Here is a 25,494-nt window from a genome sequence, read left to right as displayed (position 1 = left end):
CTCGGAACCTTAGACACATCAACAGAAAGAGACTGGCACTTTGGTGTGTGCTTGCGGCCTCTTCGGTCCCGTTGCATCTCTTGTAAGCACACGTAGCTGGAACTACTGAGGAAGGAACCAAGCTCACAAAGACAGCTACAATTCTGCGGTTTTCAAGTACACAGTCGCCTATGAGTACGACGCAAGCTTTGTCAACTATCGATCCGCAGACTATCTCAAGCTAAGTACGTCTAAGGAAGTGTCTTTCTTATCCAATGACCATTGGACAACGACTTTTGGTTCTCAACTTCTCTACGACTACACTGATTTGCAAATCGTATTCGACGCAGTTGGAACCATGACAAACTTGACTGGATTATCTGATCCGATCAAGATAGGGATCGATATCCCTTGGCCACAGCCCTATTGGGTAGAACCTGATGATACAAACACTGGATTACGATATCTCAATGTCTCCGGACAAGAATGGCTGAGGACCAGCAACGGATATCACGTACATGCCGTCAATGGATTCGCTCGCCCAGCAAGGTCTCAAAATGCGGTTCAGCTCAGCCTTCATTTCATGCTGATTGTGGTTGTTGCAAACCTAGTAAAAGCGATCGTCATGGGTCTGGTCGTGTTGAAGGCTGGGTTAGTCGAGAGCTCCTCATATCTCGTCACGTGTGGGGATGCCGTTGCCTCTTTTCTGGCTTATCCGGACCCCAACACTGTAGGTCTGAGTACTGCGAGTAAAAAAGTATTGCTTGGGTCAGGGGACTTTGACCAAGGCAAGAGTGATACGCTGCGACCGATTTCAGGGCAACGTCCGTCTGTGCAGGGATGTCTCTGGGCTCCCGAGCAACTTCCTCTGGGCTCGGCCATAATGAGTGCTCGCATGCTCTGGTGGTGTAACACCGTCCTGATTGCTTCTAGTCTTGGTGGAGGGATGCTCATTGGCTCTGCGGACACTTTCGCAGGATGGGGTACGGGTTCACAGACGACGCTCCTGAAATCACAATTCAGCACAGCAAGTATCTTGCTCAATGCCTGGCTGACCAACATCCCTCAACTTTTCTTCTCTTTCACATACTTCAATCTCAACGGCATCTTCACCAGGATGGCGTTGGCGAAAGAGTGGAACACGATGGCCTCCCAGAGAAAAGGTCTACGGGTGTCTCATCCGGAAAAGGCTCAACGCAGCACATATTTTCTCCAGCTCCCTTACAGATGGGCAATTCCTTTGACAATAGGGAGCGGCTCTCTCCATTGGCTGATATCGCAAACTCTTTTCATGGTTCAAATCGACGTTCAGTCAGGTACCGGAGTGCGAGATACTGGCAAAGCCTTCGTGGCCTGCGGCTTCTCTTCGTTCAGTTGCTTGGTGCTGATTTCGGTGGTTGGCTCAATCATCATGGCGGCCTATATCGTTGCCACACTGCCTTTGCAAGAGAATATACCTTTCGGTGCCTCTTGTAGCGCCATCATCAGCGCGGCCTGTCATCCTCCAGATACCGATTACGAAGCGCATTTGAAAGAGGTCATGTGGGGTGTGACAGATACTGCCCATAGCTCTGGCCTTCAACATTGCTCCTTCACCAGTCAACATGTTTCACCACCGGTCGTTGGTAACAGATATGCTTGAGATCGGGATTTTTGGAGGTCGAACATAGAGCAAGTTCATCGAGATAGGTTACATAGATCCCTGGAATATTGACTCAGTTCTGTATCGTACAGTGTTGCGCATAGTGACAGTGACCGCCGTTCTTTTGTTTTGATGCATACTTGCATGCAAACATTGACCAGTCGCAGTTTTCTTTGGCTAGAAAAAGTAGGTATCACTATCACTATGGTCATATGTGACTATATCATTGTCCCATGAGACCTCGATAAGCCTACTCTAATACCTACAACACTTAGCTATAGCTAAGCGCCGGCAAAATGTCCTCTTCTTTGGATTATTCCTTCTCTAAATCGGATTAGGCCTAGATTGGTACAGATAGTAATATGCAAAATTTCCTTCTTTATCTACTAGCATTATTCTATATATCTGGCAGACTCTATGGATATAGGCTATCTATCAGCCTAAGCTACCCTTTGATAAGTATACGTTAACACTAGCGGTATATTTTAGCGACAGATGTAGGATTGGCTACTCTGGGCCTCGATTTTTTTTTCAGTTTTAGGGTTCTCTTATAGATCTGCCGTATCACACTGGCAATGCTTTGTTGAATTACGAGATATACGTTTATGAATCTATGAAACCTCATAGTATCTCTCTCAACCAACCTCATGGACGAAACTATGAATATCTCGACAACGATCAATCCATATAGTATGATTTTCGGAGTGTAGCTTATATACAATTATGTCTATGTTATGCCATAGTTTTGTGAAATTCCACATAACGGTTGTTGATATATCGCGGCCTGAAGCTTCATTCCTACTGCTGATCAGAAAATACTCTAGCGAGCTCAAATGATATCCGTTTCCCTCCATCTTTTGCACAGGAGTAGAAGGTAGTGGTAGAAGCAAAAAGGATTGCCGCCGATGGGGTTCGAACCCACGCATCTCTCGATAGTGGTGTTTATGTAATCCGAAAGCAGAACGCTTGTATCTGATTCGTAAACTTAAAACCACCGCCTTAGACCACTCGGCCACAACGGCATCGACTCAAGCCTCTATCTGCCGTCAAAATTATTGTATTCGAATAAGTTTTGGTGGAGAAAAGTGGATTTTCATGGCTGTAAGACCTTGTCCAGTGTATACCACTCCCCTGGTGCGATCACCCCGAGGACGGCTTCGGATTGGCACACGTGGCATATCTCCAGAGAATTACCATCATTATGCCCTTTGTTCAAGCGCAATCGGTGCAGTATAGCGTGAGATATCTCAGCTCCAAGATTGAGTGTAGTAGGAGGGCGAAGAAAAAGGCCAGAAAAAACCAAGGTCTTGGCGACGTCTAGCATAAACTTATATATGCATATGTTTATGAATGCTTGGGCTACGGTCACCTAGAGGCAGCTGCCTCTTGACATAATCACTTCTAGTTGTTACGGTCTGCCTTGATAGCATTTATCAGTTATTTAATATCACACCAAAGGATCTTTTGCACTCCCTTCAATTGAGCTGTCCGTCAGCTCGCCGACTTATACGTGTCTTCACATCCCCAAACAATTCACCGTCTATGATTCCATCTCTAAAGATGCTGCTGCAGTATGTACACTGGTTATTTTGCTGCCGGGTCCACCTATCACGGTCGTCGACGATATGTTCATCATACTATATATCACAGGCATGTTCGCGCTTCTATAAGTCGGCTGGCCCTCAGCTTGTCAATGCGCGCCGATGACTACAAGACAAACCTAGGTGTATGGTTCCACATTCTCAAATCCTCTGACCTTGGTCTGAGCATAAGTACTGTTTATACGCAACCGAACGATCTACACAAAAAAAAAGAAATAGATAAAAGATTGAGCAATCAAATGCCCCATTCTTTGTCTCTTTCAAGCAAACTCAGATATCAGTATCCATTATCTACTACTTGCCTTCGCCCTCACGTTCACCCTCAACAACCACCCCTTCCAAAATCCTCAATGCAACCTTCTCACCACTCCAATACGCTCCCGTCGCCGTGCCCAACGCAACAAACGGCGCCGTATGCTCCCCCGCAATCCAGATACCTCTTTCTGGCATTCCTTCCCTCATACACTCGACATGCACATCCCCATCTTCCAATCCAACTTGGAAATTTGCGTATGAGCCATAGCCAGCTAATTCATCGCCTGCCCATGCAGTCGCAAATATTGCTGAGGGTTTGCAGTGGGGAGAAGAGGGTGAGAAGTTGGGGAGAAGAGAGATGTATGGTGCGAGGAATGCGTTCAGTTTCTCATCACGGGTGGGTTGGGGGAGTTGGGCCAGGGAAGCGATGTGAGCAGAGCAAGAGCCATAGATGTAGAAGAGGAGGGTAGGGTGAGTGGAAGGAGATGGCAAGGCGGAAAGATTCATGGCTTGTTGGTCCCATTTCTGTGGATTTGTGGCGGTGGCGTAGTTGGGTGAAAGGTAGTGGGTAAATCCTGGATAGGAGGTTGTTGGGGAAGTGGTAGAGGAGGATTGGTGTAGAGGTGCTGTCAATGCTGTTGTGTTTGGTGTGTTTGAGCTGCTGATGGTGGCGGTGCCTTTTGGTTCTGATGCGTTTTCTGAGGTGATTTCCCAGAAGGCGGTGGGGAAGGTGATGTAGATCTGAGTTATATGGTCAGTGTGATCGGTGAGAGACGGATGGAGGGAGAGACATACCTTATCCAAAGCACCGTATCCAATCGCATTGATAGCTCTATCCAAATCTTTCGTCAAGCCGTCGACAAAGACATCCTTGTTTCTCTTCAACCAACCCAACGGTGCCGTCATGACAACCTCGTCAAATTCATACCTGTCACCTCCATCCACTCGCACCTCTACCTTGCCCCCCTCTTGTTTCCTGCCCTTGATAGCGGTAACTCTTGTCTCCAGCTTCACCTCTGCCTTCTCCAAAGCAGGCTTCGCCACAAATTCCAGAATTTTGGTATAAGTGCCAGCCACAAAAGGATTCTCACCCTCGATACACTCTTCCAACCAGAAGAATTTTAAACTCTGCGCGGTAGTCGGACTGCCCACATAACTACCCCAAAAGTCGCAGATCTGGAGTAATGTCCTTCTCTTCCTTTCTGCCTCTTTTTGCTCGAGGTCAGTAAATAGCGTCTCGGCTTTCTCAGCAAAGAAATCCATAAGCGACAGCTTCGGATCAATAGTCGCCGTGTTCTCCCTACTATACTTGAAAGCCTGAGAGATCAATCCATCGTCCCAGAGTATACGTCCATATTCTTCCGCTTCCTTGCTCTCTACAGCTTTACCCTCGACATCCAAAATTCTCTGTCTCTCATCCCAATAATGCAATTGCGTATCCGTCTTTTTCGCGATCTCAAAGATTGGATTGTCGTCTGTGCCATGAATCCAATTTGGACCCAAATCTACTGTATGTCCCAGATGATTGCTCTGGCCCACGCGTCCGCCTACGCGATTGCGAGCTTCCAGGATAGTGACGCGGTGGCCGTGGGAGAGCAATACATCTGCGCAACGAAGACCAGAAAATCCGGCGCCGATGATGCCGATGTGGAGTTTTTTAGTGGCAGAGGATGCGGCGGTGCGTAGCATTTTTTCGTGAGAGAGGGAGGTTTTTTTGTCGTTGAAGGAGTTTAGGCCGCCGGGGACTGGGATGTTGTTGCCCCACATTGGGAGAGAGGAAAGAATTTTTCTCGTACGTCAAGTCAAGTACGATTGTCCAATAATGAGCTGAAGGTGGACTGTTCGTCAGCTCACTTTGTGCATAGGGCAGAAGCTGGAGAGATGAGGGGTGGAAGGATGATGGGTATGAAGATGGGAGATTGTATTTTTCATTTTGCTTGGAGCGTCCGATGAGATATTTGTGATGGAGTGCGGATATGTTTTGTTCTTTCGTGGTGTTTATATTCTGATTCTGAATATGATACAAAGAGATAGAGAGACGGGACATGGACAGTTGGGAAACGTGTCCAGCCGCAACCCGTGACTGACGATGGGACACGCAAAGGGAAGCTATACTGGAACCCCAGAAAACAGACAGGAAAGCGATGCTTACCTCCAGAACAAGCAGAGTCTCGCTTAGAGCTATGTATACCAGTGTACTCGAGTCAAGCGGTACAGGAGGGATGACGGTTGGTGGTTGAGGCTTCACGAAGGCGGTCAGTGTTCCCCTCGGGTCACTCACGATCCGAGGCTCGCTTTCCGTTTCCTTCTACGCACTGTATATGTAGACCCCGATGGGCACTTCCACAAGCCACAAGCTCATATACAGGTCCCCTGACTCGTGATATCGAGTAAGCAGATTATTCGATGCTGCGTTGTATGTACAGGATCAACTGTGAGAAGCGAGATTCGTCACGATGGAGATGTCCTGTTCTAAGCATGGTCACAGTAGCCCAAAATAATTCGTGAAGTCGCAACAGATTGTCGCAGTAACGTTCTCGTGATAAGATTTATGTCTTGCTTGGTAAAAACACACGGGTATCGGGGGGTTCGATCAGACTTGTGCATGCAAGCCCTCATGCAAAAACACTCTCTCATGCCTCCTCCAGCAATCTCCCTTCTTCAGTCTCCCTTCTCAAGCTCAGCCAAAAGAGCACACACTTAAGCCTTCAACTGAGCCTCAATAGGGGCCTTCAAAGCCTCAGGCTTGGTGGTGCTTGCCCATCTACCCTTGACCTTTCCATCCTTGCCAATCAAGAACTTTTCAAAGTTCCACTTGACTCTCTTCAGGCCCATGAGGCCGGGCTGCTCTGACTTCATCCACTCGAAAACGGGCTCGGCCTTGTCGCCGTTGACGTCTGTTTTGCCGAGGACGGGGAAGCTGACGCCGTAGTTGAGTTGGCAGAATTCCTGGATCGTGTCGTTGGAGCCGGGGTCTTGGGAGCCGAACTGGTTGCAGGGGAAACCGAGGAACTCGACGTCGTTGGGGTGGGCAGCCTTGAGTTCTGTGGCAGATAGAAGATTAGCGAGGGGTGACGGAATGAGAACAAGGACTGGGAGGGGGCGACAGAAGGAGAGGAAGAGGTAAGAGATGTCACATACCCTTGTACAACTTCTCGAGACCTTCGAACTGAGGGGTGAAGCCACACTTGCTGGCGGTGTTGACGACAAGGACGACCTTGCCCTTCAGCTTGCTCAGATCATAGACATTGCCCTTCTCTGCGCACTACTGTCAGCGTTCTTGTCGCGCACACCATTGTCGCAACATAGAGTCAACAAACGTACTGTCCAGGGGCTTGAACTCGTGGAAGCTGGTAGCAGAAGACATGTTCGCAGGCGATGACAAAGTAGCTTTTCTAAAGTTGAAGAAGGATCTGGTCGCAGTGTTGATGTACGTAGAAGTGAAGGTTGCACGAGATGAGTGGAAACAAGCCGAGGATCGCGGTACAACAGGCTTCATGTAAACTTATCAGTCAGACAGCTCAGGAATGATTTGTGAGCAGCGCCATCACACGGCCTTTTTTCTGGAGAGCGCGCCTTCCTTCACATGCCACCTTCCCCTCGGATGACGCAGATGCCGTGACCTCCCTGCACCGCTCGTTCGCGCCGAGGTCCGATGCCAAATAAGCTTTCGCTTGACAGAACCCTGTTTCATCTGCTTTTGACTCTCTCGTATCGAACGCGAAGGGCAATCTTCGCGAGCACATAGCAACAATCTGATTATTTGCATTCTGCTTGCTGCCAAATGCATTCCCGAAGGATGCCATGAAGTATACAACAATACGCTGTGCGAACGATTTGTCCATGTAGTCATCTAATTCATTGCTGACTGTCATACGAGCAGTGTGGTGGTCATCTCGTCATCTTGCGAAAATCAATCTTGTATGAGAAATCCATCTATCCAGTAACCATACTTCTGGCATAAGAAGCAGTCGTGTAAAGTCCAAGAAACATAAAAGCAAGCAGTACATGAAGTAAATCAAGAACAAACAAGAAACAAAGGCTATCGCAAATGCATCGACGGGAAGCTTGTGTGAAACAAGTCGTTGCATCAACTCCAAAAGTGAGGTCCAATCTGAGTTCTACATCCTCCGGCTTGAGAGAGACTGGTATCTCGATCTCGTGTTATCCTTCCTCGGTGAAGTATTTTCAGACTTGGTGGCATTCATCCTGCATTCATGTTCAATCCTCGAAGCCGGCTGACTCTCCTGGTGTGGTCCTGGGTCCATGTGATCCGGCAGGAGGGTGTTCATCTGATACATCCATCCTTTGGCCTGGGGTAGTTCCGTCCGTATACAGGGCTGGTATCTGGTCTCTGACTATGTCGTCCATCCTAGAACTGGTTCCTCGTTCATCCGAACTGACGGGAGCCTCGTTGCATCTGGTCCGCCTGAGCCTGATACTGCGCAGTCATCTGTTGCTTGCGTGAATCCATGGCAAGCTTCTGCCCAAGCCTAGGAGACATTGTCTCCTTCTTGACCTCTCCGACAGTCTTTCTCTTCTTCACCTTGTCCTGGGACTTTCCAGCTCTTCCGGTAGCAGAGGCGGGAGGTGTCTTGGCTGTCTTCTCCGGACGGTATCCGTGGACACGCTTCATATGATCAAGCAAGTTGTATGCTCTTGGGAATCCATTATCCGGGCTTGATCGGTCACAGTCTTTGAATTCGCAGAGGAAAGGTTTGTTACCATGTCCGTGGAGTCCATGGGCCTCGCGTTCATGACGCAGAAGACAGGCGGTGGAGGAGAAGCGATTGTTGTTGCAGTTATGATGCTTGCAGCGGAAAGGCTTGATGTGAGAATCAATGTACTTGCTGTGATATCATATTAGAAGTTGTTCCTGAAGACGAAAGGACTTACGCACTCGTAGTTGCACTTGAGCTTTGTGGCCTTGTGCTGGCATCCGTCGGACACCAGGAACGGACATCGGTAGCTACCATCTTTACCAGGTCTAGCTGAGTACAGTGGGTCAGTGCGAGCACGGCCATCGGTATCCTCCGTTCGTGCCCTGGTGGTTGCAATGGAAGAAGCGGGGCTTCCAGGAATCTCCTCAAATCCGGAAGGAACAACACTGCCAGCAGAAGATACTGAAGCGTTACTTCCAAGGACAGGTATCTCGTGCGGTCCGGCAAATGGTAACATGGGTCCGCTTGGGTATCCTGGCATGTGGGTCCTATATTGCTGAATCGGGGCTCCATATGGCACATTCTGCTCGGCGTTTGGCAATTGTGCCGTCTGAATAGGCTCGTTCGAGGTCACGGGCAGAGTCATCCGGCGGTATACAGTGGTCTCCTGACTCCCAGTACCCGGTGCAATATGGTTTTGACTTACTGTAGCATCTCGTGGACAAGTCTGAGCATATAGACTGTCAACTCTGACGTGACCGGCACGCAGGTTCGGGTTGTCATATCCAGTGGAAGGGGCCATGGCGGTCGGGTTGCCTACAAATCCGGCTGTTTGTGGAGCCATACCGGCAAACGGTTGACCTGGGATATCCATGGCAAAATGTGTCCGTACAGAAGTCTCCATCGGGGTGTACCAGGCATTGAAAGTGGGTTGAGGAATGTCCATACCTTGGGCAGGGAAAGCAAACATCTCCGTGTCAATTGCGGCAGGCTCCGCAAAGAAATTAAAACCGGGCTGCTCAGCCGTCCAGTTGTTAGGATGGTAGGCGTCCATTCCAGATACCTCCTGTGAGTACGATGATCCAAGAGACGGGAAGCTAACATCCGACGCGGGGAGAGTGTAGGCACTCTGGTTCGAGTCACTCATGACTGGAGAGAATGGGGTGGCTCCTGACACGAACAAACTGTCCGTCCATCCAGGTGAGGTATAGAAATCAGCCTCCGGTATGTGTTCTGCCTTGGATTCCGGTGACCTGGACAAGTAGTAGGTGGTGTGATTCATACTATGTGAGCTCATAGAGTCACACGTGAATATTCCCGAGCCCGAGGATTGGCTAGAAGTGTCTTCCAAGGATTCCGCTGGTGAAGACGGAGGTGTCAGAGAGGTGGTGTCCCAGACAGACGAGTTCCAGTGGCAGATCTCGGAAGGTGAAGCGAACAAAGAGTTTGTACAAGTAGGTGGAAGAAAGCGACAGTTGCTAGAGAGGAGGAAAAAGTCAGCGACAACAGCTAATTGTAAGGCGATAGCTATTGAGATTGTGGTAAGAAAAAAAAGAGACAAGGAAACAAAAGGCCTGCTTCACGTTAGCATATCATAGTTGGAGCTGGTTAATCTGCTACAGACCAGTCAGTCGCCGGGTAGTAGATGGGATCCACATCCAGCCTTCGAGAGTTGTTGACTTGACCGTCCGTGTAGACTGCAGTGTGGTCGGAAACTTTGATCAGTCCAGTCGCGGATGTACCATAGGAAGCTTGCCCCAAATCCAGTCAAGCAGAGGCAAGAACGACCAGCATGCGACACAGAAGATGGAGACAGAGTGATCATAGAGGTCCTGTCAGTTATCAAGATGTTGGAAGCGAATAACGACCATGGTCTCGACATGCGTTGGATACGTCCAGGACCTTGTTGAATGAGACAGCTGGTAGTGATATGGCTTGAGTCGGAGCACTGTAAGTACAAAAGTCGTGTTGATGAGAGAAAGGTATCCGAGATTGGTATGCCGACAGAATATCAACAAGCAAAGAATAGTCCATGCCTGGCTCAGATGGTCCGACTGTACTGCGTTGAGTCCGAAAGCCCCTTTCAGATATTCATCCAAGGGCATTATCTAGCGGACGCCTGGATATCGCCTGGTAGCGACTTGCGAAGAACGTGAAGGACCATGTCCGGCAGTGGGATATCTGCTCCAAAAGCAATACTACGAACAAACTCAAGACATGTCTTCTTCATGTAAGATGACTGGCAACAGAGTTGTCATTGCAGCAAGCAAGAAGCATACAACAGAAGTGTCCTGGGTCAAAATGATGCTGGCTGACGAGCATGGGCTCTCAAACACTTACCCTGGTCCAAAAGGCATGTTGTGCTACAATGATCCGGAAAGTGTCCATGATTGGTCTTGGAGGTGATCCATTCTATCCGGGTAGGTTTCCTTGGCAGGGTATAGTATCTTGGGTATGAATAGTCCTGGGATGATCCAAATGGTTTCCTAAATTGGCTGGATCCAAAGTGTGTAAAGGCAAACGAAAGGCAAAGAAAGAACAGCAAAAAAGCCCGGTCGGGCAAACATCCAGGTATTGTAAAAGCAAAACAAAACAGTGAGACGTGGGTCAATACCTGTCCAAATATTCCTCGCGAGTGCGATATGTCATCCTGGTAGTATGGTAAACTGGCTCAAATATAAGCCTGCTACACTTGATTGTGTTCTTGAGATGGTCTCTTGGAGCAAAACAATGTGCAAAAGGCACGAGAGACAGAAGAGTGCCAAGGGTAAAGTAGAGAGGAGCGGATTGGGTATCGTTGGAGAAGGAGAGAGGCAAAAACGAGTTGGGCAGCAAGCGGGTTTACATATGCGAGACCAGAGGTCAGGCCGGCAAGCGGGGATTCTGCAAGCGCCAGTGAGCAATTTTGCCGGCAGGGATGATGAAGCATGAGATTGGTCGGATGAGCGATGGGTTGCAGTAACGATGTGATGGAGTGATCGCCTACAGACGCGTGCGGATTGCCGGTGATAGTCAGGAGTATGGCTTCAGTGTGTGGTTGGCCAGCATGTGCATTGATGGTGAACGCCCGTGCCTGCAACAAACCTGCTTCGATGGTCAAAGAGCATTTTGCCAGAGATGCACCGATGCTCCCCGACGAATGGTTAGCTGGGCGGTAAAGATGATGGCGTAACTTTTAATCTATCGCGGACCTGTCAATCCTTTCCTCCCTCGCCTGTCTTGCACATTTTTGGAAACATGCCAATAAACAAGATGACCTCGTCATCTTGAGCGCGACATCACACTCTGTGCGTGCTCATCACACTTTCTATCCGCAACTTTGGAGCTGTGAGAAGTTTTGGAAGCGATGTTCTTGTTTGCTGGACAGCTTGTTGTGTTGGTTGAGACGCGCAGGAAGGAAGCCCGACTTCCCCATTCTGTCTCTCACCGCTCATGCGCATGAGTCGCAGCTGGGCACTTCTCTCAACAACAATAACGTCGACCTTTTGCTCTGCTCTTCGGCCGAGTGCTGTGATGGTATTGAGGACAGGGACAAGGCGGCCCGCATTTCCATTTTTGTGGCTTGCTTGCCAGCACATTCGAATGCTTCGAAATTGCCAGCAGCTGACTCTCACCCACGCAGTGAGCATGTTCCGCGCATGATTGTGTAATGGCATTGAGACATCTTGTCAGCACTGTTGTAAAAGATTGTTTTTGTTGACTGTAGGTACTTTGATGTATTGCAGTCGGGTGTGCGAGGTTACTTTTCGCAGTCCCATTCGTGAGACGTTCGAACTACAACCCTGCTTGATCAAGCCTGAGGCCGGCCACAGGTCGTCGGCGGTTGTTTCTGATCTTGAGGCCATCAAGGTTCTGGGAGAAGATGGTAAGTTTTTTTCAGTATACTTTTGAATGTCCTGTCAATCAAGCCATGGTGGAGTTGGCTTTTCAATAGTTCACCACAGCTTGCTAGCGATATTTAATCTTCCCAGCGGACGACCTCTAGAAGGAGAGTGTCAAAAGGGTAGCACTCGTACAAAGACATTCTTTCACGCGGTCCTGTGCTCCTCGAGTTAAGATCATGAATATGTTCATGCGGCATGCCGTAAGAACGAGTGTACTCTACCTCTCGTGAAGGTGACACGAGAAAGACCCGAGTCAGAGGCTAGGGTTCAAAATCGTGCTGGAGCGAGACAGAGATTTAGTGGAAGAGTGCGTGACATGATTTACACAAGTAGAGAAAACACAGCTATCAGAAGCAACAGTCAAAGTGTTGAGTATGGACAGCCTCCTGTTGACGGCCAGAGCACGTGAAAGGGGAAAAGCACAGGGGGTGATTTGCTTCTGGAAAGCGATTGATGCGCAACGGCTTCGGTCTGCGTGGCACTCCCGGCTCCCGTGTGGAGCAGTTGCCAAAGTAATCTCAGCTCACCTCAAATTCACGATTCTTGTTCTTGTTGTCTCGTACTTTCTTCTTTCCTCGTTCCTTCCTGTTAGCAATGATGAAGCCGTGATCCTGCTCTGTCCGAGTTTGAAAATTGGTCGAGGCAGCACTCCAGTCGTCAACACGGAAGAAATCAGAGTGAGATTGACAATCATCAACCCCGCCTTGAGCCCCTTTCTCCCGGCGACCTTCTCTCGTCGTCAATGGCAGTCACGACACATTCGCAAGAGTCGTCAGCGCACTCGAGGCCTGATCCATTCGACGATCTCAGCGCCGCTCACGACTACCCTCGGACATCCTTCCTCGACCCCAGCACACCGGGCTACACTGATACAGACTGGAAGGCCATGGCTATGCTACCGCAGACCCAGAATGTTTACACCCACCAACATCCCTCTCTGATCAGTCCTTCCGAAATGCAACAACCACCCACTCCAAGAGCCGACTCGTTCGCCAACGGCGACGAACTTCACAGACACCTGCTAGTCGAGACTGCCATGTTTGACAGCTCGCGATTCGATATCCTGGCCATTGAAGAGGTCGATGCCCTGAAGAAGGAAAAGACAAAGGTTGACGCCCGCATCGAAGGAACTCGTCGCAAACTCGCCCTGGAGAGCAAGGTCCGCGAAGCCGCCCGCTCCCTGCACCGCCTCTATTCGCAAAAGGGTCGCCCGCCGCAAGGCCGTAGAAAGAGCTTGCTGGGAGACAGAAGGTCTAGTTCGTCCAGTGTCAAAAGCGACAGCATTGGCCAGGCCAGCGATGAGCTGGCACAGAGCGAGAAAAAGGTTGAAGAGCTGGTTCAGATCCTGGTCGGTCTCGAGAATCGCAGACAATACATTGAGAGTAGGCTGCTGCGTCACACGGCCGCTGTTCTGCAAGCATCTCACCTTCAGCGTGAAGCCGATTCCGCCGACCACCTTGCACCCGACTCTCTGCCTCACATTCGCGACTATGATCAGAGCGTTTACAACAATGTCTCCAAAGGACAATCAGCCATCCACACCAGCGAGCTGAACGACGTCAACACGAGGCTACAGTTCTTGAATGGCCAGATGCGCTCTCTTATCTCCCAAGCAAAGAAAGGACGTGCAGGCAGCATCGACAATTCACCAGACGACATCCCCTCTGCCTATCCGGAAGATGACGAGCCTTCGATTAGCATCAACAATCAACTCGAGCAATTGCAAGATGGCATTTTCGCCCTGCTCGAGGAGCACAAGTACATTGTTCAGTCGCGCGAGGACACATTCAGTGGCTCCAAGGAGGATCAGAATCTGGTCGAAAAGAGGCTGGAGGGCGTCAACCATCAGTTGTTCACTTTCCTTTCTGGCCACGAAAGCATACAGCCACCACCGCAACCTACTGGTCAAAGTACCCAGGATCAGATTGACTACCTCGAGGAGAACCTCTCCAACGTCGACCACCTGCTGCAGCACAATGCGTCTCTCCAGGACGCTCACTATGCCACTTCCAGAGAACTGGGTGAGGCTCACGCAAAGGCAGACACTCACGCCGAAAAGGCCGCACAACATGAGGCAGTCATGCTAGGATTGTGGGGTATCATGTCTTCCAAGGAACCTGCTGCTGCCAACAGGGGTGTTGACTCGGATGATGAGAAGTTGGAGAGAACCGATTCTGAACCTTTCAGCACTCAAGCTTTCACATCCAAAGTCCAACACTTGTTCGCTCGCCACAGTGACCTCGAGAATCAGACTGGTATCCTCAGGCGCCAGATTGAGCAACAGCGCGAGCTCGCCGGGAAATCTGACAATGAGGACGCCGCTCGTGCCAGTGAGCTAGAAGAACTCAAGGAGCGTGAGCAAGAAGCACTCGAGGAAATCGAAGGATACAGAAAGCGTGTGGAACAACTCGAGGACCAGATCGTTGAACTTGAGAACAGCATTTCCGAGCACCAAGACGAGGCACGTATTGCAGGCATCGAAGCACAACACAAGGAGAGCGATCACCAAGATCGTCTCGAGGAGTTGAACGGATCTCTCAACCAGGCCAAGGTAGCTAGAGAGACGGCAGAAGCCAACTTGGCTCTGAAGTCAGAAGAGATGGACGACATGGAGACAGAGATTATTCGTCTTACCACTGAACTGGCAATGGCCAAGGCAGAGCTGGACGGTGCATATGGCAGTCGATCGGAGCGCGCCAAAGAGGTGACATCGCACCCTGAATTCCAGGAACTGGAGCAAAAGTCCAAGGGCTTGACTGCAGAGCTTGAGCAGTTGAGACGTGACAAGGGCCAACACGAAAGTCAGATGGCCGAAATGCTCGGTTTGCACCAGAACGCGGAGTCGAGAGCAAAATCATTGGAAGGAGAAATCGTCACTCTGCGGGAGTTCCAGGCTTCAGGTGCACGCGACGACGGTCGTATGCGCGCGTTAGAAAAGGAACTCGGCGAGATGGCGAACGATTACCAGGAACTCACGCGTGAGACGGTCGAGATGGAGAAGGAGCGTGAGAAGCTCGATAGCGTCATTGACGGACTTCGCGACAAGCTCGACCAATTGGAGGTGCAGCTCAGTGACGAGAGAGTCAGATGGCTTGGTGTCAGAAGCCCTGGAGGCACACCAGAACTGGGTGCTGGAAGGGAGACGACCAGCACAATGGTGTTGAGAAACGAATTCAAGAAGATGATGAGAGAGACGAGGGCAGAGGGCGTCAAGCTGTTGAGGGTGAGTACCAAGATGAAAGTGTTAGAATTGGACAAGAGCTAACGAATGCAATAGGCGGAACAAGAACAGCGCAGACAGATCGAGTCGCAGCTGCGTAGTCTGCGAAGAGAACGCAATGGAGGCGTCAGCCCACGTCTAGGGTTGAACAGTCCAGGACTGCGTCCTACTTGAGGATGAGATGGATTGATGATCAAGCATAGATGGTACTGTCTTTTTGCATTTAGACGAAAAGGGTTCAAATGGGCACGTTGTAAAAGTGGAGGAAATCATGAGCAATATGGATATCTATGAGCACGAGAAGGGGATAACTAGAGGACATGCCACACGAGTATAGAGGGGTTATGAGGCGAACAGCATGCTTGCAGATATAAATCAAACCGACTGTTTTCCATCTGACATGATCGTTCCCATCAAGGTGAAATCCAAAAATCGAAGCTTGGACCAGCACTGAACAATTGCTTTCTCTGACGTTCTTCGACCACTTCGACTTTTCTCAAAAACGCAATCAATGTTCAGCTTCTCAAGTATGGATCTGTTTGTACGGCAGAGGTGCCTAGCGCACGTCGCTCGCAGTCGGATACTGCGTCTCCGCTATGCCAGCACCGCAACCACCACAGCGCCGCTGCAAAACCGACAGACACCTCTCTCCACCGCATCTTCACCCACCACACCTTCACCCACCACACCTTCGCCCTTACCGACAGCAAAGGAAATCGCGCCTCCAAAACCAGTAGCCCTCCAACGCTACAACGTCTCCAACCCACCCACATCACCCCAACAAACCTACGCAACTCGCTACTTCCAGAACCCAGCCTCCCCACCCATCCACCTGTGGACCGCCGCCAAATTCTCCCAAATCCCTCGTTCCCCATATCCAGAAGTGTGTTTTGTGGGCCGCTCCAATGTGGGCAAGTCTTCCCTTCTCAACGCTGTATTCGGACGCCCAAAAGAAAAGATTGCAAGAGTTAGTTCAAAGGCTGGACACACAAAGACACTTAACGCGTTTGGAGTGGGTGGTGGTACAAGGGATACTGCTGCTAAAGAGGCGTTAAAGCAATTGCAGTCGGGGGCGCTGGTTGTGGTTGATACGCCTGGGTATGGATACCACTCACGTCAGGAGTGGGGACCGGAGATCAATAAGTTTTTTGAGAAGAGAAAGCAATTGCGCATGGTGTTTCTGCTCATCGACGCTCTCCACGGTGTCAAGCCCAGAGATCTGGTGCTGTTGCAGCACTTCGAGATGCAAGGCATTCCCTATCAGATTGTTTTGTCCAAAGTGGATAGGATAGTCATGACTGACTCCAAAGTGCCCGGTGCGGAGAAACTCGGCAGAAAAGTGGCTCAATTGGACAAGATTTACGAAGGGGTTGAGGAGCAGCTAGCTACATTGGACCAAGGAAAGAGGAAAAAGAAACGAGATGTTCTTGCTGCTAGTGCTGAGAAACAGATCAAGGGACTGCAAGGCTGGGGTGGAGGCGCAAAGATTGGTATTGAGGCTGTCAGGTGGGCGGTGCTCAAGGCTTGTGGCTTGGACTGCGATGAGCAAGGGAATCGGAGGATTGTTGAGGGCTTCCAGATTCAGGACGAGGAAGAGGGAGATGAGGGAGTTGTGGCCTGGAGGCCTCAGAATTGAGATGAGCGTTCTCGGCATCGGCGCTCGAAGGCTCATCTGCTCGTCGTCAGCATCACAGCCAAGCGAGTATCTCAAGACTCACGGTGGCCTTCGCCATGTCTGACAATCTCCATCTCTTCGCCGGCCTCGACCTCGCTGGGCGGCACGTATTCTCAGCCCTGAGCTTCCCTTTCTCCCTTGATCTTCTCCAATTGCTCGTAATCCTGTTTGGCATGATTGAACGTATCTTGGGCGTCTGACAGCAATGCAGGAGGGACGGGACTCTCTCCGTACCATTCTATGTCCTGTTTGACTATGCGGACAGCCTCTTCTGCATGCCAAAGGAAGTTGTCTTGGTTACCGCAGCCCAAAACCATGTGGGCGTGGGTTCTGTGGAGTAGAGGAAGATCGGCATAGGAGATGAGATTGATGGCGATTGCTTCGGCGTCGGCGGCGCTCTTTGGGTAGCCTTCTTCGTGGAGTTTGTTCATGCGAGCGTAACTCTCGCCATAGACCGCTTTGCTGTTCTCGTCGACTGTGTATCCAGACATTGCAGCGACGATACAGATTGTGGTTGGGATAGGTAGGAAATGGGACTCTGATTTGAAGAGTTGTTACAGTGGATAGTCAACGAGGGAGGCAGCGGATTTCGATCAGAAAGAAGTAGGAAGTGAATGGTTCGAGGTTTCCTCACTCGGTCTAGTATTTTGTGAGGAAAGTTGCGATGAGTGACACAATGCTTGTCCTGTTTCGGTGCTTCGTATGGTCAACAATGATATCTTGACAGTATCCGTCTCTCCTTATGTGTGAAACATCATGCTTTACTTGTACAACACATAGCCCTCTCTTTTTGTGCAGCATCTTACAGCTTGCCCTCGGTGTCCTCGACATATTTCTTCAAATGCTCAATGGTAACAACCTTGATACCATATTTTTTTCCAAACTCGATACACTCTTTCGCCCTCATCATGTGCAGACCTCCTCTTTCAGCCTTTCCCGGTACCTCGGTTGACTCTTCTACAATCTCTGCGATCACACCCACGTTGTTCTTGTCACCAGAAAGTCTTGCGAACTCTACGGCAGCTTCTGTGTGACCCTGTCGTTGCCTTACACCACCGGCGACTGCGCGCAACGGCACCACATGGCCGGGTCTCCTGAAATCGCTTGCGTTGACATTTTCATTGGCGAGCAGCTTACATGTCGTGCTGCGATCTGTCGCCGAGATACCAGTGGTGACGTTGTCGGCTGCGTCGATGGTGATGGTGTAGGCAGTGCGATTGGGATCTGCGTTTGACGAGGCGGCGACCATGGGCGGTAGATCGAGTTTGTCGGCGAGGGCATTGGGCAGGGCGGCGCAGAGGTAGCCCGAGGTGTGGTGGATCATGAAGGAAGCTTTTGCGGGAGTGAGGGCTGAGGCAGCGATGATGAGGTCGCCTTCATTTTCGCGGTGAGGGCTGTCGAGAACAAGAACGAAGTCGCCGGCTCCTGTGAGAAGAAGGTATTAGTGGGTGACATAGGCGTGGTTGGGTTGCGCCGGGTAGATTTACCAAAGGCCTTGATGGCCGAGGGAATGTCGTCAAAGACGAGGTCATCCGAGTAGTCTGCCATTGTATGTATGTGTAGATAAGGATATGCAGCTGAGAAGGAAAGTCGCAAGAGTAAAAGAATGGTGGATCTACGTCAGAGTATATTGGCGCAAAGGTGGAAGGTGCTTTGGACTGTTCGCGCCGATGACTGTTGCACTGTCGCACTTCCCCGACCACGCCGCGCGAGCTGTAATTGTTTGATTACTTGAGCAATTGGTAAGCGGATAACTTCGGCTCTTTTGCTCAATCTATCTTATCCACAGTCATTTTATGCGAGAGCACATAATTCCGAGTGCAACTACTCAAACGAGGCATCAATCGCGTGATAGAAAGTGTCATGTTCGTGGATGCAGATAGCACTGAGTAGAAGCGCATGCATGGCGGGGCAATCATCCCCTCCTGCCCAAAAATCTCTCCGAAAGTCCGAGAATTCGGGTTAAACTTTCGACCTCGATATCGACCAAATGTGGATTAATTAACCCTCATTTCCATCTACTGTTTTTCTATCTGTGCATACAACTGCATTCACACATTCTAGAGCTTGTGCGTCCTCACGTCTGTCGAACGTGCATCCTCGAGAATCGCTAGCAAGACTCCTTGCTCCACGTCGTCACCCCCTTCATCCTCCAGCTCTAGAGCCCATGTCACTGTTCCTGATCTCGGACTTCGCACTTCCAACTCCATCTTCATCTGTCGTACGAACGCCATCACTTGACCTTCTTGCACCTCTTCTCCTTCTTCGACAAGCATCTCAACCAGCTTGCCATTCATCGGCAATATGACGTGTCTTCTGTCGCTTGCGTCGCCCTTTCTGTGTTTTGAGTTGACTGTCGCTTGAGATCCACTCGTGCTTTCCAGCGACATCTTGAACTTCTGTAATCCTGCACCCGACGTGCTGACTGAGACCTCAGCCGACAACGTGTCTGGAAAATCGTTCCTCAGCACTTTGTCGATCCTTAACTGATGGCTTTGGACTTTCTCTGTCGAGGCTTCAACTGGTGACAAGCTCAGAGACCACGCGTTGCCTTTTCGCAGCATCACACTTCCCATGGCTCCTCCGCTACTCGATCGATTTGCAGCTTCATCCACGGTATGTAAGTTGGAACTCAGTTGTTGTACGCGCTCGCCAATTTTTTCGCCAATCCCAAGTAGCCTCTGCACATTCTTCTCCAGCCATTGATTATCTGCTTTGCCGCTCTCAAAGGCATGGTCTGCGACAATCGCACGGAGGAGACCGAGATTTGTTTTGGCACCGACAATCTCAGTATCCTCGAGTGCCCGGCGAGCTTTGGCTACCACGCTTGGCCATGTTGATGCCGTGATCAGAATCTTGGCCAGAAGATTGTCAAAGTCTGATCCTACAACAGCCCCTCGCATAATATGCGTATCCACACGAACGCCATTTCCGCTTGGAAACCTCGCTTCGCTGATCTTGCCAGTGCTAAGTGAGAAGTCCGTAGTCGGATCCTCGGCGCACAACCTCAGCTGTACAGAGAATTTGTTGGGTGGGTTTGCATCTGCTGTGGTAGGAAGATTGGCATTCGAATCTGTCAGTCCTTGGGCCAGTAGCAGTTGCTCATGCACCAAGTCGATGCCTGCTATACTCTCGCTTATCGTGTGCTCCACCTGAATTCTCGGGTTGATTTCCAGAAAGTAGAATTCCTTTTTGTCGACATTGACCAAGAACTCGAAAGTGCCTAGACCGAGGTAGTTGATTCCTTGTGCGATACGTACCGCAGCTGCAATCACTCGAACCACAGTGCTTCGATCTGCAACAACAGCAGGCGCAACCTCGACAATCTTTTGAAAGCGTCGTTGCAGACTGCAATCTCTTTCCCAAGCATGTTTGACACCGCCTGTGCCGTCTCCAACAATCTGGATTTCGATGTGTTTGAAGCCATCCACTGCTGCCTTTTCTACAAACACTTTTCCTGAAGGGCTTTCTGCAATACATCTCTGTACTGATGTATGTAGGTCTGCTGCTTTGTTCACCAATCTGATGCCTCTGCCGCCTCCACCATCTGCTGCTTTTATCATGACTGGGAAGCCGACTTTGCTCGCAAAGCTTCCAATATCCTCGAGATCTTGTGAAGGCTGTTGCATAGCTTGTAACACGGGTACATCGTACCGCGCTGCCAGGTTTTTGGCATCCAGTTTATCGGCCGTGGTTTCGAGAATGTTGGAGCCAGGTCCAATGACTATACAGTTTGCTTGCTCCCACATCTGGTGAGCGAACGCGGCGCTTTCGGAAAGAAAACCATAACCCGGGTGTATGGCATCGATACCGTGATCGCGAGCTAACTGCACCAAGTATGAGATGTCCATGTATGTTGCTGGTGAGGGAATTTCTATTGCATGATTCGGACGGCCTAAAGTGACGTGTGTAAAGTCATTGGTTGTGTAGATGCAGTATGTCTCTGGCGGAGAAGAGAGTTCGCGAACAGATTGTAAGATCCGGATTGCGATTTCTCCTCTGTTTGCGATGAGAAGCTTTTCGATGGGTCGTTGTGGTGGGTTGGTGGTGGTCATATTGGAGTCGTTGATAAGGTGGCAGAAGACTTTGATTCGGTTTCCACAACGAGCCGAGCAGAATCTCCAGTGACTTGATGCTATCTATATTGATTCTCTGAATGGCAGGCAGGTGATGTTGTCGAAGATGTGTATACAATGTTCTGATCAGCAGGAGCGCGGGGTTGCCGAGGCACGTCAATGGAGCTACATCACCCTCTCGGCATCTTAATACTTGCCATCATCTATTCTAAGTCGATACATGCTTATATCTAGAGAGCGAATATTCGCAACCGGTCAAGCTAGAAAGTCCATACCCTCTGAAGTCAGATAGTATGGCAGACTCTGAAGACAACAAGACAAGAAGGTGGTTTCATCGTCTCCCATAACACAATTTATCCATCATATTGACATCTAGCAGTGCTTCTAATCACAAGGATGGCAAACCACAAACCTCAGACCCTAATGATGCATCCGACAAAGCAGCTTCCCGATTGTCACAACTATCCTCACACCTGAAACCATCATCACCGAAACCACGGCGAGAACGAAGATCCAATCCGAAAAATCAGCTTCCCCTAGACTACTCAGATCTCATGTCCCAAATCACCACCATGAAATCCATCGCCGCCAACCCTGCCACCTCCAAAGGCCACACCCGCCAGCGCGCCTCTGGGAAACTGCTTGCCCGCGACCGAATCTCCCTCTTTCTACTTGCAGATACTTTCCGCGAAGTGGGCGCTGTGTCAGGGACAACGAGCTGGAAACTATCGCCGTCGAATGCTCTTTCTGAACAAGTCACAAATTTTGTGCCGAGCAATAATCCCCAAGGCTTTGGACTGGTTGCTTGTGCGGCAAACAAGCAGGGTAGGAGAGTGTACATTACCGCCGACGACTTTGCCATCAGAGCGGGTCATGCGGATGGATCTAGCCATTTCAAAACACTCTATGGCGAGGAAACGGCACTGAAACTGAAAATCCCAGTCGTGAAATTCGTGGATGGGTCGTCAGGAGGTGGCAGTGTGACTACTATAAAAACTCAGGGTTGGAGCTATTTACCCCCTCTGACGAGTTTTCCAGCAGTGATGAAACAGCTCAACGCAGGAATACCGAATTTAGGCGCTGTACTGGGACCCGCGATTGGACTGGGTGCTGCAAGAGTGACCAGCTGTCATTTCTCCGTCATGGCTGCTGATGTAGGGAGCTTGTTCAATGCAGGCCCTGATGTTGTTGCCAAAGCTACTTTTGAAGAAGGCTTGACGCTGCAAGATCTAGGTGGTCCAGAAGTGCATTGTCGAAACGGCACGATTGACAATTTAGCTCCTGATGAGGCTGCTGCATTTGAGCAGATCAAGTCCGTCTTGGGTTTCTTACCTGACTGTGGAGATTTACAGCCTCCTCCTATTCTGGCACCGGACTGGTCTGGAGATGATGCAGGAAGGGAAACTATGAATCTCCGCACCATCATACCTAGGAAACAAGGACGGATGTATAATCCTTACACCATAATTACCTCCACCGTCGATGCGACCTCCTGGTTCGAGATCGGTGCTCTATGGGGCACGACCGCGATAACCGGTCTCGCGCGCCTTTCTGGCCATCCCGTGGGCATCATATCCAACAACTGCGAGTCCTCGACCGGCGGCGCCTTGGATCCCTCGGGCAGCCAAAAGATAACCCGCATGTTGAAATTCTGCGATGTGTTCAACTTGCCAATAGTCCAATTCGTGGATATACCTGGCTATGCAATCGGCACGCAAGCAGAGAGAACAGCAACCATGAAGTGGGGTGTCGAGTTGGCAAAAGCTTACTACACCACCACCGTACCAATCTTTTCCGTCGTCACCAGACGTTGCTATGGTATCGCAGGAGGCGTGATGATCGATTCCCGCTCCCCTCGCTCGCTCGTCGCATGGCCAAGTGGCGAGTGGGGATCTCTGCCGCTGGAGGGAGGCATCTCAGTCGCTCACCGCGCTGAATTGTCTGCGATAGCAAAGACACAGGGAAAAGAAGCTGCAGAGACAAAGTACAAGCAGTTGGATGCAGAATATCGGCGTTTGATGAACCCAGTGAGAGCGGCGAATGCGTTTGGTGTTGAGCAGATTATCGATCCCAAGGATACGAGGAGTGTGCTTTGTGAGTGGGTGAAGGACATGTATGGCTTGGTTATGGTGGAGAGATTGGAGGATCGGAAGGCGAGGAGGATTGTACCGACGTTTACTTGAGAAGGTCGTGGCTTCTTCGTTGTGCATCGAAAAGCGCTTTCCCTGAGCTTCGAATTGGATGTTGTGTTGTTCCTGCTTCGAAACAGATAGCACACACGCGCCATCTACTCTTCCTCGAAGGAATATTCTTGCCTCGTGAATCCAAAACTCTGACCGAACATCATCTAACACACAAACGCATACCGACCCTCGCCACCACAACAACCTCTCATCCAAGTCGACTCTCATAACCTCAGAAACTGTCTTACTTCCAAACAATCTCTCTCCACAAGACCCTTCGTAGCGATTATCCACTTTGGACAGAAAGTAAAAAGGTGATGCAACTTTACTTTTGAAGGCCTGTGCTTAACTTTTCTTTTTTCGCCGTTGGTGGTGGTGGTCCCTTTTCGCCGTTGCTTCTATCGAATTTCCAGACGCCTCGTGGCTTTGAGACATAGTGCCACGACTGCGCAGGGGCTGAGACAACAAACAGCCTGGAAGTGCAGAGCAAAGCTGCGTCACTGTTGGTTGTGACTCGTGAGGTCGCATTTGCAAAGAGAAGATGGAAGAGTAGAAGGCGGCTTTTTGTGTGGTAAACAAACATGGTTCTGTGGTATATACAAATCGCTATCTAGGCAAACAAAAAAACACCTTGCTGTAAAGGAGTGATCGTGTTGAGCATCGTAAAAAATTTTATCAAATCCAAAAGTTGCTGAAGAGCAGTGTTGATAAGAAAGAAGAAAAATCAAGAGAAAAAAATCCCCGCTCCTGTAGGGGATGACCCATTGCGCGCGCCCTTGTCTATGATTGAAACTCCTGATTGTAAATTGTCTTTTAATGTGTAAACTCATCATGACTCGATCAAGAAGCGCTGCACTTAGCAACGACCCTGGTCAAGAGTCTGGCGGGTGTACTGGTAAGACTGTCTGCAGTCGTACTTGTTGCTGCCAGACCAGCCACCGGTGTAGGTAGCGTAGCTGATGCTGATGCTAGCATCGTACAGAGCGCAGTAGGTACCGTGAGGAATGCCGTTCTTGTGGAGGTAGTAGGCGTTGAAGCTGTTGCAGGGAGTGAAGTAAGACTTGCCAGCCAAGATGGCGGACTGCTTGTTCAGGATGTGCTGGTACGAGGCGTAGTCGGCGCAGACTTGAGGGTTGAAGGGGCCGGGGAAGAACTTGGAACCCATCCAGTAGTTGGGAGCGTTGATGGCCTTGCCACCGCAACCCTTGGGGCTGCCCCAGGTTGGACCAGAAGAGGCGGTGGTGGTAGCGGCAGCAGCAGATGACGAAGTGCTGGAAGACTTGACAATCGAAGAAGCAACCGAAGAGGCAACCGAAGAAGCGCTGACGCTGACGGTGGACAGAACAGAAGAGGCAGAGGCAACAGCGGTCGAGGTGGAGTTGCCGGTAGTGTCAACAACGTTAGGAGGAAGAGTGGTGTTGGTAGCATCGTATCCGTTGGATCCGGTCACGACAACGTTGAAGTCCTCGCGCCAGCCGCCCTGGTTGGTAGCGGTAGCAGCCTCAAGGTTGGATCCCCACAGAGTGCACTTGAAGTTGGTGATGGACGAAGGGTTGGGGCACCAGTAACCCCAAACAGTGGGAGCAGTGGAGTCGTTCTTGGTAGGGTTCTGGCTGGGGTCGCGCTCGATGTAGATGTTGAAGGCAGTGCAGAGAGCGGTGGTGTCACAGTGGGCAGCACAGTCAGCAACGCTGTACGAGTTCAAGGTGTAGAGACCGAGGTACGAGTTGGCGCTTGAGGAAGCGTTCAAGTCGCGGAAGGTCTGCTGGTAGGCGTTTCCGGCTCCGTTGTTGCTGGCGACGACAGTAGGAGCAGCAGAGGCCATGCTGTGGAAGGGAGCGTAGGCAAGGAACGCATCAGTGGTGTCGGGAGTGACCTTGGGACCATTTCCGTCAGGCTGAGGAGCGCAAGGGTCCTCAGGGTTGATGAAGCCACAGTAGGTGCCATCCTCGGGGGTGGTAGGGCAGGCTGTGGTGGAAGAGCTGGTTCCAGAGACGGTGTTGATGGTGGCAGAGCCCGAAGAGGTAGACGAGGCAGCAGCCGAGGACGAGGCAGCCGAGGAGGAGCTGGAGCTGGAAGCAGAGGAGCTTGAGCTGGAAGCAACGACTGAAGAGGACTTGGAAGTGGAAGCAACAACCGAAGAAGAGCTGGAAGCCGAGGCACCAGTGCCGCAGGGACCGTAGTAGAGAGGAACCCAGGCGCAGGTGGCAGGAATGGTGGGACCGAAGTAAAGCTTGCCGTCGTTGTTGCAAGTCATGGCCTGTTGGAAGACACCGTTGGCCTTGCACTCCAACCAGCCCTGAATGGTGTTCTGCGAG

The 25,494-nt window shown here is 50.4% G+C and overlaps 9 protein-coding genes across 9 annotated transcripts; 3 read left to right on the top strand and 6 right to left on the bottom strand.

Annotated features, from left to right (window-relative positions):
• Nucleotides 1-925: 925 nt before the first annotated feature.
• On the top strand, nt 926-1,621 carry M436DRAFT_57197 (uncharacterized protein; the record flags this gene model as incomplete). The annotated part of the gene is made up of 1 exon (XM_013567694.1): nt 926-1,621. The coding sequence occupies one exon, from the start codon at nt 926-928 to the stop codon at nt 1,619-1,621; it is 696 nt and encodes a 231-aa protein (XP_013423148.1).
• Nucleotides 1,622-3,516: 1,895 nt separating this feature from the next.
• On the bottom strand, nt 3,517-5,166 carry M436DRAFT_57055 (FAD/NAD(P)-binding domain-containing protein; the record flags this gene model as incomplete). The annotated part of the gene is made up of 2 exons (XM_013567659.1): nt 3,517-4,218; nt 4,273-5,166. The coding sequence occupies 2 exons, from the start codon at nt 5,164-5,166 to the stop codon at nt 3,517-3,519; spliced, it is 1,596 nt and encodes a 531-aa protein (XP_013423113.1).
• A 1,011-nt stretch (nt 5,167-6,177) lies between these two features.
• On the bottom strand, nt 6,178-6,844 carry M436DRAFT_85939 (glutathione peroxidase 1; the record flags this gene model as incomplete). Its single annotated transcript, XM_013567763.1, has 3 exons — nt 6,178-6,521; nt 6,619-6,735; nt 6,802-6,844. The coding sequence occupies 3 exons, from the start codon at nt 6,842-6,844 to the stop codon at nt 6,178-6,180; spliced, it is 504 nt and encodes a 167-aa protein (XP_013423217.1).
• Nucleotides 6,845-8,071: 1,227 nt separating this feature from the next.
• Nucleotides 8,072-8,547, bottom strand: M436DRAFT_10710 (uncharacterized protein; the record flags this gene model as incomplete). Its single annotated transcript, XM_013567652.1, has 2 exons — nt 8,072-8,327; nt 8,378-8,547. Coding segments are annotated over 2 exons (426 nt in total), but the record flags the coding sequence as incomplete, so codon positions are not given.
• Nucleotides 8,548-15,981: 7,434 nt separating this feature from the next.
• M436DRAFT_10289 (uncharacterized protein) lies at nt 15,982-16,779 on the top strand (the record flags this gene model as incomplete). Its single annotated transcript, XM_013567651.1, has 1 exon — nt 15,982-16,779. A coding segment is annotated over one exon (798 nt), but the record flags the coding sequence as incomplete, so codon positions are not given.
• Nucleotides 16,780-17,030: 251 nt separating this feature from the next.
• M436DRAFT_85935 (uncharacterized protein) lies at nt 17,031-17,408 on the bottom strand (the record flags this gene model as incomplete). The annotated part of the gene is made up of 1 exon (XM_013567762.1): nt 17,031-17,408. The coding sequence occupies one exon, from the start codon at nt 17,406-17,408 to the stop codon at nt 17,031-17,033; it is 378 nt and encodes a 125-aa protein (XP_013423216.1).
• A 311-nt stretch (nt 17,409-17,719) lies between these two features.
• Nucleotides 17,720-18,465, bottom strand: M436DRAFT_67695 (3,4-dihydroxy-2-butanone 4-phosphate synthase; the record flags this gene model as incomplete). The annotated part of the gene is made up of 2 exons (XM_013567736.1): nt 17,720-18,342; nt 18,405-18,465. The coding sequence occupies 2 exons, from the start codon at nt 18,463-18,465 to the stop codon at nt 17,720-17,722; spliced, it is 684 nt and encodes a 227-aa protein (XP_013423190.1).
• Nucleotides 18,466-20,854: 2,389 nt separating this feature from the next.
• On the top strand, nt 20,855-23,176 carry M436DRAFT_76551 (alpha subunit of putative methylmalonyl-CoA decarboxylase; the record flags this gene model as incomplete). The annotated part of the gene is made up of 2 exons (XM_013567761.1): nt 20,855-20,890; nt 21,389-23,176. The coding sequence occupies 2 exons, from the start codon at nt 20,855-20,857 to the stop codon at nt 23,174-23,176; spliced, it is 1,824 nt and encodes a 607-aa protein (XP_013423215.1).
• An 889-nt stretch (nt 23,177-24,065) lies between these two features.
• Nucleotides 24,066-25,145, bottom strand: M436DRAFT_30245 (uncharacterized protein; the record flags this gene model as incomplete). The annotated part of the gene is made up of 2 exons (XM_013567656.1): nt 24,066-24,455; nt 24,573-25,145. Coding segments are annotated over 2 exons (963 nt in total), but the record flags the coding sequence as incomplete, so codon positions are not given.
• Between the last annotated feature and the right edge of the window lie 349 nt (nt 25,146-25,494).

This window comes from Aureobasidium namibiae (genome assembly GCF_000721765.1).
Source record: "Aureobasidium namibiae CBS 147.97 unplaced genomic scaffold scaffold_23, whole genome shotgun sequence".
Lineage (NCBI taxonomy): Eukaryota > Fungi > Ascomycota > Dothideomycetes > Dothideales > Saccotheciaceae > Aureobasidium > Aureobasidium namibiae.
This window is presented reverse-complemented; position numbering and strand designations above follow the sequence as displayed.